This window comes from Cricetulus griseus, chromosome 4 (genome assembly GCF_003668045.3).
Source record: "Cricetulus griseus strain 17A/GY chromosome 4, alternate assembly CriGri-PICRH-1.0, whole genome shotgun sequence".
NCBI classification, from domain to species: Eukaryota; Metazoa; Chordata; class Mammalia; order Rodentia; family Cricetidae; genus Cricetulus; species Cricetulus griseus.
This window is the reverse complement of record NC_048597.1, coordinates 52185810-52201038: the sequence shown is the minus strand read 5'-3', so window position 1 is coordinate 52201038 and position 15229 is coordinate 52185810. Positions and strand designations below refer to the sequence as shown.

The 15229-nt window shown below is 39.6% G+C and overlaps 1 protein-coding gene across 1 annotated transcript in view; it reads left to right on the top strand.

Annotated features, from left to right (window-relative positions):
• Positions 1-13761, top strand: part of Lrrc58 (leucine rich repeat containing 58) — a 15340-nt gene extending 1579 nt beyond the window's left edge. The window contains exons 2-4 of the mRNA XM_027412704.2: positions 7239-7367; positions 8414-8691; positions 12305-13761. Of these exons, the coding sequence (XP_027268505.1) occupies positions 7239-7367; positions 8414-8691; positions 12305-12513 (616 nt within the window). The 3' untranslated portion in view covers positions 12514-13761. The remainder of the gene's footprint in view (positions 1-7238; positions 7368-8413; positions 8692-12304) is intronic.
• Positions 13762-15229: the final 1468 nt, after the last annotated feature.

Genomic DNA, 15229 nt, shown 5'->3' with positions numbered 1-15229 from the left:
CTGTTCCTGGAACTCTTCTTTGTCTCACTCATCCCACCATTGTATTTTTCTGATAGACTATCGTTTCTTCCTTACAGGAATTGTCTACCCCTCACCTAGTAGGTTATTTATTCAACTATGTAGAATTTACTGGAATGAGGACATACAGAAAAGGGGTACAGAAAGTTCCCTAGGGTGCCCTGCAGAGGAGTTGAAAGTAAAACAGCAACAAAGTATCTTCTGTTTGTTAAATATTTTCAGCTCCTTTATTGGATTAGCCACGATAAAAGAATATGGAGCAGGAAAGAACCTTTGAGTTAACAGGGAAAACATTGCCCTGGAAATAAAAATTAATGTCTTAGCCTTAGGCAGGTCACTCACTTAACGTATCCTATTTGCAGAATGAGCAATCTGGACACAGTGTCCCTTAATTTGCCCCTTGATAGATGTTTGCAGAGTACTTGGTGTGTCCAACATTCCCTTAGGCTCTGGGGTGACATGGTGAGCATGTCCTGCCTACATGGATTTAACAAATGGTATTAGCACAGGGTAGAGATGCTAAAGATTTATGGACTTCCTTATTAAGTTACAGTGCTTAGAAATAAATCCTGGGATATGAGAACTCCTCGAGACTAATCTTGGGGATTTGATATGTTTTGGCTCACGATTTGACCTATTTGCATTTGAGTCAGGCTTTTGAAGGAAGTACCAGTTCGGATTAATTAGAGTGTGAGCCACTGGGATCAATCCAAGTAAAAAGAAGAGTGTGTGTGAAAGCCGGGAAGCAAGGAGAATAATAATGGCCAAACTGCTGAAAGATGAGCATTGTGCTAGAAAGTAACAGATAAGAACTGGGGTCACTCAGACTGCCTCATGGCTTGAGGGTTTCCATAGAGTGTGAGTTGCATTTTGAGTGCACATTTATCTTGTTTGTAGTAGAACTGGGTTTGACCTTCTAGGGTCTCTGATACCAAATCCATGGGTTTTCCACAGTGGCCAGTACCTAGGACCAGTACCTAGGCTTCTATTATGTTGTCACATGTGGTCCAGAGAACCACTTCAAGCCATTTATACCTGGTTGCCCTGATCTCTGGCCTAACAACTGCTACTGAAGGTTGCTAGTCATTATGTCTTAGACTTGATGAATGAAATGTGGGACTTTTTGCATGGTGATTTTTGTTGTTCAGTCCTAGGCTGATAGGAATCATCGAAGGTTTAGAAAATGAGTTTTAGTTGGATGTAGACCAATGGGGTCATGCAGAATTGTACTCCTAGAGAAAGAAGCAGCAGCTTCAACCGTGACCTAGTTAGTTTGTTTCCTTCTTTTCACGGATGAGGAAGCTGAGATTTCATGTGAATGAATTGCTTGGAGCCAAATCATGGCCCCAGTGAGAGCTCGGTGGTTCAGTTCTCAAAGCCTGCTAACTGTACTGAAATGCTGGAAAATGGAAAGGGGCGGTGTTACAGTCACTTGAACCCTACTGTAGCTCTTGAACATCATGTTCTTCCAAAATTTGTGTAAATTCTCCTCATTGTAAACCTGGCGTGTGTACTGTGTGCTGTGGTATGCTGCCGTGCTGCTTCTCTCCTCCCTTCCCGGGACTGAGGGTGGACCTCATGACCTCCCACATGCTAGGCAAGAGCCACTTCTTGAGCCAAGTCTAATATTTTGACACATGAAGAAGATTCTGTCCTTTTAAAGAACAGTTTTTTAAAATTACACAAAGCATATATGGTCCACAAAAATTTCCCTTTCTCCGTCTGTCACCATTCCGGGAAGGAATAACAAGTCTTGGCTTAATGTGCCATTGGCTTCTCCAGGATTTCCTGTGCCTTAGATGTGTCTTAACTCTGCTTGTTGTTTACAGTGCTAAAAGGTAGGAGTGATTGACATTTTGACATTTCTTCTAATGAACTTAGGTTTATTCCTCTCAGTTCAGAAACTAATTGGGGAGCCTGAGTCTGAGCCAAGTGAGTTTCCTGGGTCCTTGTCCTATTTTTAAGTGACCTTCCCTTAGTGTTTGTTCATTGTAGTTTTAAAAGATAAATATATGAGGATTGTGGCAAAACAAAAGCTAAAAAATTAAAAAAGCTAGTCTACAGTAACTATCTTAGGAATGAAGTAACTCAACAAGTAGAAGAATGTGCCAAAATTTAAATAAACCCTTTCCCCATTTAAAACCTTACATTGAATTTCTTTGTGTTGACTTTCTTTAATTCATACTGTATATTTGATGATTCCTAGATTTGATGCTACCTCCCTACCTACCCAACTTCAAATTCTCTCTCTTTTTTGTTTTGTCCTTTGTTGTTTTTCTCTTAAACCCACCAAGTTCACTGTTGATGTTACCCTGCTACTCTTGGTTGTGGGGCCTGTCCTGGAGTGTAGTTGGCCTAATGGAATTATTACACCATTAAAGAAAACTGACTTGCCCCCACCCCCAGCATCGATTAAATGCCTAAATAATTCCTCAGCTACTGGTGGGACTTTGTGTCAACATCCTCCACTCCATGCTTGGATTTTGTGTGGGCTGAGCTTGCACAGACCCTTTGCAAGCTCTCACAGTTTCTGTGAGTTAGTATGTGCAACAGCCCTCTTGTGTCTAGGAAATACTGCTTTCTTGAAGTTATCCCCCACCTCTGGCTTTTCCACCCCTCTTTACTTAAGGATCCCTGAGCCTTGGGACTCTAGAATGTGAAACGGATGTCCCTTAGGGCTGAGCACTTACTCCTCAGTCTTATTCTCCACATGCTGACCAGGTGTAGGTCTCTGTACTTGAAGTAGTTGCCATCTACTTCAAGAAGAAGCTTCTCTGATGATTGAGAGATGTACTTGTCTGTGTACAGTAGTAAATCATTAGGAGTGTTTTAATGCTGTGTCCATTTAATGGAATAATAGTGGATTCCCCCCTAGGGCCTATGACCTACCTAATCTCAGTCTTTTTATACCAATAACAATGCCAGATATGGGTTCCATTTTATAGAAGAGGCCTTAAATCCAATCAGAAAGTGATTGGTTTACTCCTGTAAAGGCCCTAAGTGTGTTTCCTAACTTGGAGAAGGAAAGGAAGAAACTTTTCCATGAAACAGTAAGAGAAGTTTTAGAATGGGCATGTATGAAAAACACAAGTAAAATTCTTAGAAAAAAATATATCTATTCATGATTTTCTTTACTGGCTTTCAGTTACTCACAATCAACTGTGGCCCAGAAATATTACATGCAGAATTCTAGAAATAAACATTTCATAATTCTTAAGTTGCAGCCCATTCTGAGTTTCATGAGGAAATCAAATTGCCCCATCCAAAACCTGAATGGGCCTTCATTCCACAGGGAATACCCAGTCCTTGGATCCCACCTTGCTCTCTGTTCCCTGGTCCATCTCATCTACCTTACCTACTCTGTATGCCTACCTGCCTGTGAATTACTTAGCAGCTTCCTTGATGACTGTTTTTGCCTTATTGAAACAAAAATCCCTGACAGAAGCAACTTGAGGAAACAACTGACTCACAGTTTCAGAAGTGTCAGCCTTTTGGTTGGAAGGCATGGGAAGCAGCTCAGTTCGTGGTGGAATGTGTGGCAGAGGTTGGCTATTAACATGGGAGATGGCCAGAACCAGGGAAGGAGCATAACTTCCAGAGGTCTGCCACTAGTGACCCACTTCCACCAGCTGGGAACCAAGCACTCACAACAGCTGCTATAGATGACCATCACAGCTGCTAAAGAGAAAATAAACAAGTCAGCAACAAAGGAACAATAGTAATAGTGACTGATGAGATAATGAGGAGGCCAGATGTGGAAGGAAATTGAAGGACATCTGCCAGAAAATGGAAGTAATGAATGAAAGAAAAGAAACTATGCCAGTAAGAAAAGGCAGAACCAGGGAGGAGGGTGGGGTGAAGGGAGGGAGAGGGAGAAGGGATTGACATGTGAAGCAAGCTTGTTTCTAATTTGAACTAATAATAATAATAAAAAAAAACTACAAAAAAAGAAAAGAAAAAAGAAAAGGCAGAACCAAAGGGAGATAGTATACTGAGATGAAATAGACCATTGTAGGACCTACACCCTAACATAACAGCAATAATCAAGTTGTTCCCTGTTTGTGCATGAGAGGTACTTAAAAACACTAGTAAGTTAAAAATGAAAAGATATTCCTGGTTACTGTATTGCTTCTCATCTGAATTACACTGAACACCTAGTGGAGTTCCAGTCATACACATTCATCCGGCTAATTGTGATTCTCTTACTAAACTGTGAGTAAAATGATGCAACCAGCTTTCATTTAAAACCCATCTACCAGTTGAGAGTCATCTTGGAAAGTGTTGGAGTTAGGTTCCCATCGCCCAGGTCAGGTGGTTCAGAAACGCCTGTAACTCCAGCTCTAAGTGGTCCAATGACTTCTGGCTTCTCTGAGCACCACACACATGCATGCACATAAATATACACAAGATTAAATATTAAACTCACCCATCATACCTAGGATAAAATTCAAAATCCTTTTAGGCTTTGTGATTCGACCATCCCAGGCTATTTTTTGACTATTGAGCTCTGACTGCCTCATTTCCACCTCAGTCTGGTCTTCCCACACCAGCTGTGCTGCAGCTTTGCATTGCACTGACCTTTTCCCTCGGAGGCTCACAGTCAGCTCACTCAGTTCTGCTCACATTTCAAAATCTCTTAAGAGAAAGCCTTCCTCTGGGCAGTGGTGATGCACACCTTTAACCCTAGCACTCGGGAGGCAAATCTCTGAGTTCAAGGCCAGCCTGGTCTACAGAGTGAGTTCCAGAACAGGCCCCAAAGCTACAGAGACACTGTCTTCAACACCACCACCCCCAAAAAAGAGAAAGAAAGCTTTCTTGGCCACCCATGTAGAGTCATCTCCCATTACTTTCTGATTGACTCCATTTTTTCTTAAAGTACTTACTATCTGCTCTAAGAGACATGCCTCATCAACTCCTTGAATGATTGACACTATAGTCCCTGAATTGGTGCCTGGAACATGGTAGGTGTTCATATTTGTTGACTAAATATTTTATGCTATCTTTAATAAGCAGCAAGTAACTGACCCTAATTTTTATGACAGTAAGAGGTGGAATTGAATGAAATAAATGCTAACAGCAATTATTTGCTGTTAGCAAATGCTGGAAGCAGTATTGATAATCAGGGGAAGTAGATTTCAGAGCAGGAACAAAGAGAAACACTTCATAAGAATTAAGTAACATTCCAACAGGAAATTTTAGGATTCAGAAACTAGTTGTATCTGCAGTGTAGCTTTTGTATATCGGGAGCAAAAAGTAACAGGCCTCTAAAGGGAACACTGGTTATGTAGGAGATGAGCATCCAGTAAGAGAGCAGATGACAAACTATAGCTTCTGAGTTGCTCCTTTTACAAAGGCAACATGAATTCTTGTAATACATCTAAAACAAGCAAAAGTAGGTCACAAAGGAACTGTTATGCAGAACACATATTTAACAGCAGAGCTCTAACAAAGTAATAGAAATTGTCTAACCCATGGGAAATGGGCAAATGGTATGAACAGGAAATGCTCTGAGGATATGCAAGTGACCAGAAATAGCGACAATACTAAATTTCACTAATTAGAAAATTTCTGATCTGTAGGTGAAAAGTGCAGAATAGTACCTTTTTCACATCAAATTATTTTCAAAAAATAAAAGTGTTGTCAAGGGGATATGGCTTGAGATGGAGATAGGATCACCAAAGGAGGCTGGTGAGCAGGCAAATCTGCTAGCTCCGGCCTCAAAGGAGAGACTGCCTCATATATGAGAGTCACTGAGGAAGACACTCAAGTCCACTTTGGCTTCTGCACGCATGCACATTTGCACACATATAAGTGCAAAAAAATAAAATGCCCACCAGATAATTCCTATTTTAGGTAACAGCATAGTAGCCTGTTTTTTCCTCACTTTCAAGCTGGTGTTTGTTATTTTACTTATGTTTTATTTGAAAGTTTTTGAAAGAATGATAGTTCTGAGTGGAATAACAAACTAAAAGTAACAGTGGGAAAGTTGCAAATAACGTTGTATGTATACACCGTTTATTTTTATGAGTAATTGTAAGAGCTAACTGTCATCTCCCTGCAAATATCCTTTGGAAGGAGCTTTTCTACAATCATTAGAGAATGGCATTATATCTTGTTACTATACATCCTATATTGAAAATGTTATTTTGTTAAAAAAAAAAAACACAGGATTAAATAAAACTTTAATTCTGAAGAATGCACTTGCTTTATTAAGAGCAAAGAAACTTTGTATATGGTTTTCTGTGGTGATATCTTGTTTGTACTCTAACAAATAAAGCTTGTCTGAGGATCAGAGGGTGGAGACAGTTTTCAGCCCTTTTTGGACGAAGGGTAGGACTATGGGTTTTCCCATTACCTGTTAGTGAATGAATCAAACACAAGCATGCCAGCATGGAATTGCAGAGTGCTTCTAATCTAACGTCTCCAGCCTTGTCTGGGTTCTTCAGGAAAAATTCTCTTTTTATTAACAGGTGTGCCCATTGAGTCTTTAAAGCTTCCTCCTCTACCCAAAATCTCCTATCTCTCTTCCCTCCTTTTTTATTTATTTGTTTATTTTTTGGCTTTGTGTAATAGCCCTGTCTGTCCTGGAACTCATTCTGTAGACCAGGCTGACCTCGAACTCATAGAGATCCGCCTATCTCTGCCTCCTGAGTGCTGGAGTTAAAGCCAAGTGCCACCATCACCCAGCCCAAAATCCTTTTTCTCTGTCAGTGGACTAAGTTCGTAGCCCAGCTGGGGAAGCTTTTCCAGTGAGAGCTGCTGTGACCCTTCCTATTCTTTTTCAGTATCCCTGAACTGTTCCTCTTGTTTTGGTAGCTTAATCATGCATTGTTTTGCATTCACTTTCTGGAGACTGCCTACCACAGTATTTCTCAACCTGTAAGTTGCAATCTCTTTGGGGTCAAATGACCCTTTCACAGGGGTAGCCTAAGATCAATTGTATATCAGATATTTACATTATGCTTCGTAACAATAGCAAATTTACAGTTATGCTGTATTGATGAAAATAATCTATGGTTGGGGGTCACCACAACATGAGGAACTGGATTAAAGGGGCTGTGGCATTAGGAAGGTGGAGAACCACTGGCCAGCTTAGAGCAGATCCTGAGTAAAAGATATGAATGAGTAGATGAAATGTGTCTGTGTCTATTGTAGTAGAGACAATGAAGTATCTTGACCAACTTGTATTTATTTGCTTTTTATAAAATTTGTTTTTGCAGTTTAGAGTGCTTATACCTTGGAGGAAACTTCATTAAGGAAATCCCACCAGAATTAGCAAATCTACCTTCTCTGAATTACTTGGTGTTATGTGACAACAAAATCCAAAGTGTGCCTCCTCAGCTTTCACAGTGAGTAGTCTCGGCTCGTAGACACAGCCATCTGTGGTTAGGAGCCACTGTCTGGGAGAGATCCCTGCTTTATAGATTGAAAAGAATGAAGAGCATGCCAATAATCTCAGCACTCTGGAGGCTTGGGCTAGATAGTAAGACCTGATTCAAAAAGAAAAGGCAAAAAAATAGGTATACTTTAAAAAAAAAAGCCGTGCTTAATCGCTCTGCAGCTTGTTATGAGCTGAGTAATTTTCAGTTTTATTTAAGTATTCTGGTTCATTCCTCAAAGTAATTGCTCAGCTCTCTCTGTGTGTATGTGAATGTCTGTGTGTGTGTGTGTGTGTGTGTGTGTGTGTGTGTGTGTGTGTGTGTCTGCATGCAGGTAGGTATAGGTATGCATGCTCGTGTGGAGGCCAGAGGATGACCTGGATGCCATTCACTTCCTTTGAGATAGGGTCTTATCAGCCTGCAGAGTTCACCAATTAAGGCCAGACTTGTTGGGCAGAAGGCCCAGGGAACCAACTGCCTCTGAGACCCCTGATATTTTTTAACTGACATTTTCACATTAATGCTGGGGATTTAAACTCAGGTGCAAGGCAGAGGCTTATAGAATAGTAATTTGGCATAGCTTTCTTGAGGAACTTAGCAATTTGTATTTGATGTTAAGCAAACTCCTGTCCATATGTGGCTTTATAATGAAAAAGGTCGTTATTTATGGCATGCCTGAAATCTTTTGTAAGTGCTAAAATATGCCCTCCAATGTCTTTAAATCTATCATTTATGTCCGCTAGGACATCAGAATACTTTGTGTTTTAAGTACTCTTAAGATCCCAGAAGGAAAGTCTTTGATACAGCATTTATAAAACTATTCTGAGTTGGTTTTTAGACACTTTATTTTTTCTTCTGTTGATCTCAATCCTAATTGTTCATTCATATGGGAGGCTCAAACCCTGTATATACACACATAGATGTATTTATGTACATTTAGAAATGTATGTAACCATGACTTTCTAAGCTGTTTTACTCATCCATTGCCTTTGGCTTCTGGGTTGTGTTCATTCCAGGTTGCATTCACTTCGTTCTCTCAGTCTTCACAATAATTTGCTGACATACCTGCCTCGAGAGATCCTCAACCTTATTCATCTGGAAGAGTTGAGTTTGCGAGGAAATCCATTGGTTGTCCGTTTTGTTAGAGATTTAACATACGACCCTCCAACTCTTCTGGAATTAGCTGCAAGGACCATTAAGATCCGAAGTATTTCTTACACTCCCTATGATCTTCCTGGGAATCTCCTAAGATACTTGGGTTCAGCCAGCAATTGCCCAAACCCAAAGTGTGGTGGTAAGTGAATAGAATGTTGGCCTTTTTCACTCCTTAGCTATGTTTAAAATTTAATGTTGTGTTGTTTTAATTAGGTAAAGTTTCTTTCACACAAAGGTGATTACTCCGCCCTGAGCCTCCTTCCTTCTTAAAAATTATTTTTATACTAATTTTGACTTCAAACACAAGGAAAATACCCAGGAAATCTCATCCTGTCTTGGAACATTGTGAGGAAAGTACGATGAAAGAAAACACAAAGAAGTGTAAACGGTTCTTCTGTGTTTATTTTAAGGTTCACTATTCATTGTATCAGATACAGTCAGGGTACACTTAAGAGATATGTGCCAGCAGACTGAGTGTGTGTCCATTTCTGGATGTACAAAAGAACTTTATATTCTTCAACTCCATGGTCCCAAGATTCTCATTTAGAGCATTGAGAGACAAATACTACTTTTAAATAAGTCTGTTTTTAATGAGTATAGAAAGGCACTGGTGTGAGGATAAGTGTAAATACCAAGAAAATGTTGTGTAATGATGTCAAAGCCAGGTAAGATTTTCCCCAAAAAGCGTCATCTTGTCGAGAGATTATTTTACAGGTAAAAAGAAAACAAAAATTAAGTTTTTCAGATTGTTACAAGTTAAAAACTGGGTTTAAGAAGAAAAGTGTTCTCTGAGCTGGTTTGGTCACCTCCTCTCCAGAGCAAGGGTTGCTGTCTTCCTCTGTGGGCCTCTGTCTAGAAATGTCTATGGCAGGGGACTATTGAAACTAGGGTGTGAAGACTTTTAAGAGGCACCATTCACACCATTGCTTCCTGTGAAACCCAGTGTGCCAGAATCTGTCCTCTTGGAAATGGGCCTCTAAAGAAAAAAAGAACTCTCCTCTCTTCACTGGTTTTCTGTTGACTTCTCTAGTATTTTAAAGAGCTGTTTATGTTAGGAATGCCTTAAAAATTACAAGTTCAGAATTTCAGATAACATCGATAAATCAGTAAAATAAAATCAATTATTTTACATGCTTCCCTACTACCACCACCACCCCAAGTTCCTTATTGAACTGTAAGTTAAAAATCATATCATTTATGAGACATTTTTTCTTTGTGTGGTTTGAAAGCTTACAAATGACTAGTATTATGAGAAGCTAATGCAGTTACGAGGATTTATTATAAGCCTAGTGAATGTATCTACTTTCTGAGTTGTTCAGAGTAGTAAACCATAAAATGTTATGGGGGAGCCATGTCTGGTAGCTCGTGCCTTTCTTCCCATACTCAAGAGGCACAGGCAAATAGAACTCCCTGAGTTGGAGGCAGTCCTGGTCTACACAGAGTACCAAGCCATTCAGGGCTACATAGTAAGATCTTCCCTTTAAAAATTAAATAAATAAGCCAGGCGTTGGTGGTGCACGCCTTTAATCCCAGCACTCAGGAGGCAGAGGCAGGTGGATCTCTGTGAGTTCGAGGCCACCCTGGTCTACAAGAGCTAGTTCCAGGACAGCCTCCAAAGCCATAGAGAAACCCTGTCTCAAAAAAAGAAAAAAATAAAATAAATAAATAAATAAATAAAGTTAACGGTGGGGAGTTCTCCTTTGATTAGACCAGGTCACTTTGTTTCATCACGTGATAGAGAGTAGTTGGGAAACTTAGGTTTGAAGTTTAAGACACAAGTCTCCATAGTCCAGTTATCTTGCAGCCAAGGGGATGGACTTTACACATGTAAGGTGTTTCTAAAGGACCAGCCAGAGTCTGGAGACATAGTAAGCTTTGCCTTCCTCTCAGCTCTGGCTGTAGCTCTATTTCCTTGAAGGACTATAGTTCAGGAGTACTGAAGTAAGAACCAAGTAAGGGAAATACCAGTTGTTTTGTTTGTTTGTTTGTTTTTTGTTTTTTTGTTTTGTTTTTGAGACAGGGTTTCTCTGTGTAGCTTTTGGAGCCTGGCCCACAACTTGCTCTGTAGACCAGTCTGGCCTTGAACTCACAGAGATCCTCCTTCCTTCCACCCAACTGGAAATACCAATTTGGGGATTTTTTTTTGTTTGTTGGTTTTTTAATTTTTTAAAATTTATTTCTCGACGGGCAGTGGTGGCTCATGCCTTTAATCCCACCCAGCACTCTGGAGGCAGAGGCGGGCATATCTCTGTGAGTTTTCATTCCTGGAGCTCTCCATGTGTGTCCCTCTTGGGGTTCCCCTTTTTCCCTGGCTTCTCTGGGGTTGTGGATTGTAGGCTGATTATCTAATATCCACTTATGAGTTAGTACATATAGTGTTTGTCTTTCTGCGTCTGGGTTACTCAGGATGGTTTTTCCTAGTTCCATCCATTTGCCAGCAAATTTATAGCTGTCATTGTTTTTTACTGCTGAGTAATACTCCATTGTGTAAATGTACCACATTTTCTTTATCCATTCTTCAGTTGATGGGCATCTAAGTTGTTTCCAGGTTGTGGCTATTACAAATAGCTGCTATGAACATAGTTGAGCAAATGTCCTTGTGGTATGGTTGTACATCCTTTGGGTATATGCCCAGGAGTGGTTTTGCTAGGTCTTGAGGTAAATTGATTTCCAATTTTCTGAGAAACTGCCATTCAGGTTTCCATAGTGGCTGTACAAGTTTGTATTCTCACCCAGCAATGGAGGAGTGTTTCCCTTACTCCATCCTCTCCAGCATAAGCTGTCATCACTGTTTTTGATCTTAGCCACTGTGATAGGTATAAGATGGTATCTTAGAGTCCTTTTGATTTGCAGGAAATGCCAGTTTTAACTCTTTTTTTTTTTTTTTTTTTTTTGTATTCACTAAATGAGATCATTGGCTTTGCAACCCAGAGATGTAGAGCCTGCATAAATGTAAGATGGCATTTTGTTTACTCTCCCACTGATGGTGCACATGTGTCAATCCTAAACCTTTGGGAGAGGTGGAGGCAGGAAGATCAAGAGTTCAAGGCCAGGCTAAAGTTTTAAGGGCAGCCTGGGCTATAAGAAACCAAAAAACAAGAATGGATGTTAACAGCTATCTCCTTTCTACAAATTCTTGTATGGTAATTACTTCCTCAATTGCTATTAAAAGAAGTGTTTGTTTAGCCTTCCTCTAGTTTTGAAAATTTCCTATAGTCTTTAGACTATAGGAAAGTGCCAGCAACTGACAAGGGTCTGTAGAATAAGGACACTTCACATAGCCTGTAATCTCTGTCAGACACTGGTCCCCAAGTAACTCAGAGAAAATATGTATGCTAAATTGTGTCCTGTCCTTTCTTGGCTGGCTCCCTTCAGATATATAGTCTTGTTTGTTTATGTTTGGGTCCGGGGGGATGAATGATTGAGAATATGAATGAATTGTGTCACAGCATACAAAGGAAGACTTGCAGGAGTGAGTTCTTTCTCTTGCCTGTGTAGATTCTTGGAATCAAAACACGGTTGGCAGAAGCACCTGGCTGCTGCACCATCTCAGCAGCCCTCCTTGCCTTCTCTTAGCAATCAGATTGCCACCTGGGAGGTCGTCCATTATTTCTCTACACTGTGCTGTGAGAAGGGATTGCTAGAATGCTTCTGCTTAAGATTCACAAAGAAAGCTTGAGATGTAATGTTTCTTTAGGAAAAAACTCTGGGTCTTTGCCTTTACTGACTTCTTATATTCTTCTTCTCTCTAGGAGTCTATTTTGACTGCTGTGTCAGACAAATTAAGTTTGTGGACTTTTGTGGGAAGTATCGCCTCCCCCTGATGCACTATTTGTGTTCTCCAGAATGTTCTTCCCCCTGCAGCTCTGCCACACACAGCTCCACATCCCAGAGTGAGTCTGACTCAGAAGATGAAGCCAGTGTTGCTGCACACCGAATGCAGAAGGTCCTTCTTGGTTGAGCAGCAGTGGATGTTGAAAAATACTAAAACTAAGCAAAGATGATTAAAAAAGAAAATGGAGCTTGAAGATGATTGGAAACCTTCGTGTTTTCATCTTGAATGTCCGTGTAAGAGTTGCAGTGACGTGAAAGGTTTTGCATTCCATCTGTCCATTCAGCTAGATTGAGTCCAATTCCATGTTTAGATTTTTGAGTATAATTTATTCTGAATGGCAGTTCAAAATTCAGCTGGTTGGTCACAATTTTCAATTAAATCTTTGATGAAACACTAGCAAAATGGTACACTCTGAGGAGCAGTTACAATCTGCCTGGAGTGGTGTCACCTGGGGCAGTTGGGCTGACTAAAGTAAGATATCATGACCGTTGTGCTACCAGAGTTGTCCTGGTTTGTGCTGAACACTATGCCATAAATAGAATGAGCCTTCTTGTGTTACCCCCAGGTTAGAACCTTTGTGCCCAACAAACAGTACAGTAAGGACTATCATTTTTAAATGGAATGTGTAAACTTCAGCTCTTGTTTTGTATGATTGTTACTGACTTTATGCAATCTAGCTGTGGTGTATTACAGTGCCTTAATCCTAGCAAGGGTATGGAAGCTTATTCTAGAAATGATTTCAGAGCAACCTACAACTTGACACTATGCAAAACACTTGGGAATGTGCTTTAGCAGACTAGGGAAACAACTGTATAGATAATACCCAAGGCCTGCAGGCCTGGAACTCTTTATGTAGAATGAGCTGGCCAGGAACTCAGAGATCCACCTGCTTCCACCCCCTCGTGCTATCATTAAAGGTGTGCACCACCACCTACTTCCATGGCCATCTTAATTTCAATTTGTTAACTGCAATGATCTCTTGTAAGCATGGCTTTCACATTTATGGGAGGCTGTAGTCGTGATCCATCTATTTGCCAAAAGACAGAATAATTGTTCTTGACAGAAAAATCTAGATGGCAAATAATCTTAAAAAAAAAAAAAAAAAAAGCTGCTTTATAACATTGAACTAAATGAGGGAAAGTTGGACATGGTTGTGCACACCTCCAAACCAGCACTTGGAAGGTAGAGGCAGAAGATCGGGAGTTCACAGTTAGCCTAGGTCCCATAGTGAAGTTGAGGCCAGCCTGGGCTGTATACGTGAAAACCTGTCTCAAAGTGGAGGTGGGGAGGATTTTGACCATCAAATGCACCTCCTTTGCTTGTATTGTATACTAAACCAAAACTTTCTCTGCATTTGAAAAAAAACCCTACAACTAGATAACATGACAGTTGAAGGTAGTCAGAATAGAGCTCAGTATGTTCATCCACAATAGAATAGTTCTTGAAGTTAGTTAAACCATTGAACACTAAGAAAGCAGTATTGATCAAACAGGAATGAAAATATTAAAATCCTGTGTCCTTAAGGTGGAGGAGAAAAATAGTAATGGATTATTGTCATTGGAAATTAACAAATTTTACTAAGTAGTTGATTATGCAATAAAAACAAATATTAAAACTAAGTTGACATCAGAAAATATCTAACTCACTACTTATTGATGATTAAATAACCAACCTGTAATAGCATAAAGGCCGATTGGTAAATGCTAAAGGTAGTTTCAGATTTCATTAGGATGTCAGGTGTTTTCTTAAAGAGTGCTTTGTTAGAGGTCAACCCTATGCTGAGACTATTTGCATGTTAGTTTTCTTGTATATATTATTTTATTTTAATAGAATATATTAGTAGATTATGGGATAATTCAGGGTTTATGTGTGTTTGTGTTATGTCATGAAACACGAGAGTTTCGTGGCTGCAGTTGTGAAACGCTGCTATAGTGAGTCCCCTTACCTTTCCCTCGAAATAGTGTAGTAAGATTAAGGTTTTTTTTTTTTATTTAGAGATTTTTCTTTCTGTTTATAGAAGTGATATTTTCTACTGCAAATGTAATTGTATGATGTTATAAAGTCTTTGTATTTCACCAAGTGAGCAGTTGTAAGCTGCCTACTGCAAGATTAGGAAAGGCACAGATGACTTGGGCAGTACCAAAGTGTCAAACTGTAAATGCTTTGTAATTAGATGACTTTAGTTAATATAGAATGTTTTCATGGAAAATATTCAGATTGATGGGACTGTATTCTTTTGGTTTAAATACTTCTACTTTCTTGATTGATTGTCATCTTGACCTAAGTAATAGCTTGAGTAGCCTTTTAGGAATTACTTGTAAAATAGCCTTGTAAATAGAGCATCTAACCATACATACCCTTTCCAGCCTCCTAGAAAGGAGGTATACTGGTTCATCTTTCATAAATGTAAATATTCCAGCCTGTGGCATATAGGTGTATCCTATGGTGTTCTTTCAGCAAAGTGTTTATTGTGCTTTTTTATGTGTATAGTTAAACTCTGTGAACAGCGTGCCAAATCAGTGTGCAGCTGTCTTTGTGGAGATGAGGATTATAGGGATTAGATCCAGGGTCTTGTGCAAGCTACAGTCCACACCTAGCATAGATAGCTTTTAGTGAAGTCTTCAATAGCAGCTGTTTTACCTTTTTTTGGTTGTTGTTTTTTTCTTTTCTTTTCTTTATTACCCATCTTTGTCCTTACTCTTTACTAGAGCTACCAATGATTGCTATTTTTTCATACTTTTTCTTTTTTAAAAAAGCTGATTATAGACATTAACTTAGTGAGATAGGAATTGGCCATCTAGAAATATGATCATCTTCTGAAGTCAGCAGGATGTATTTTAAG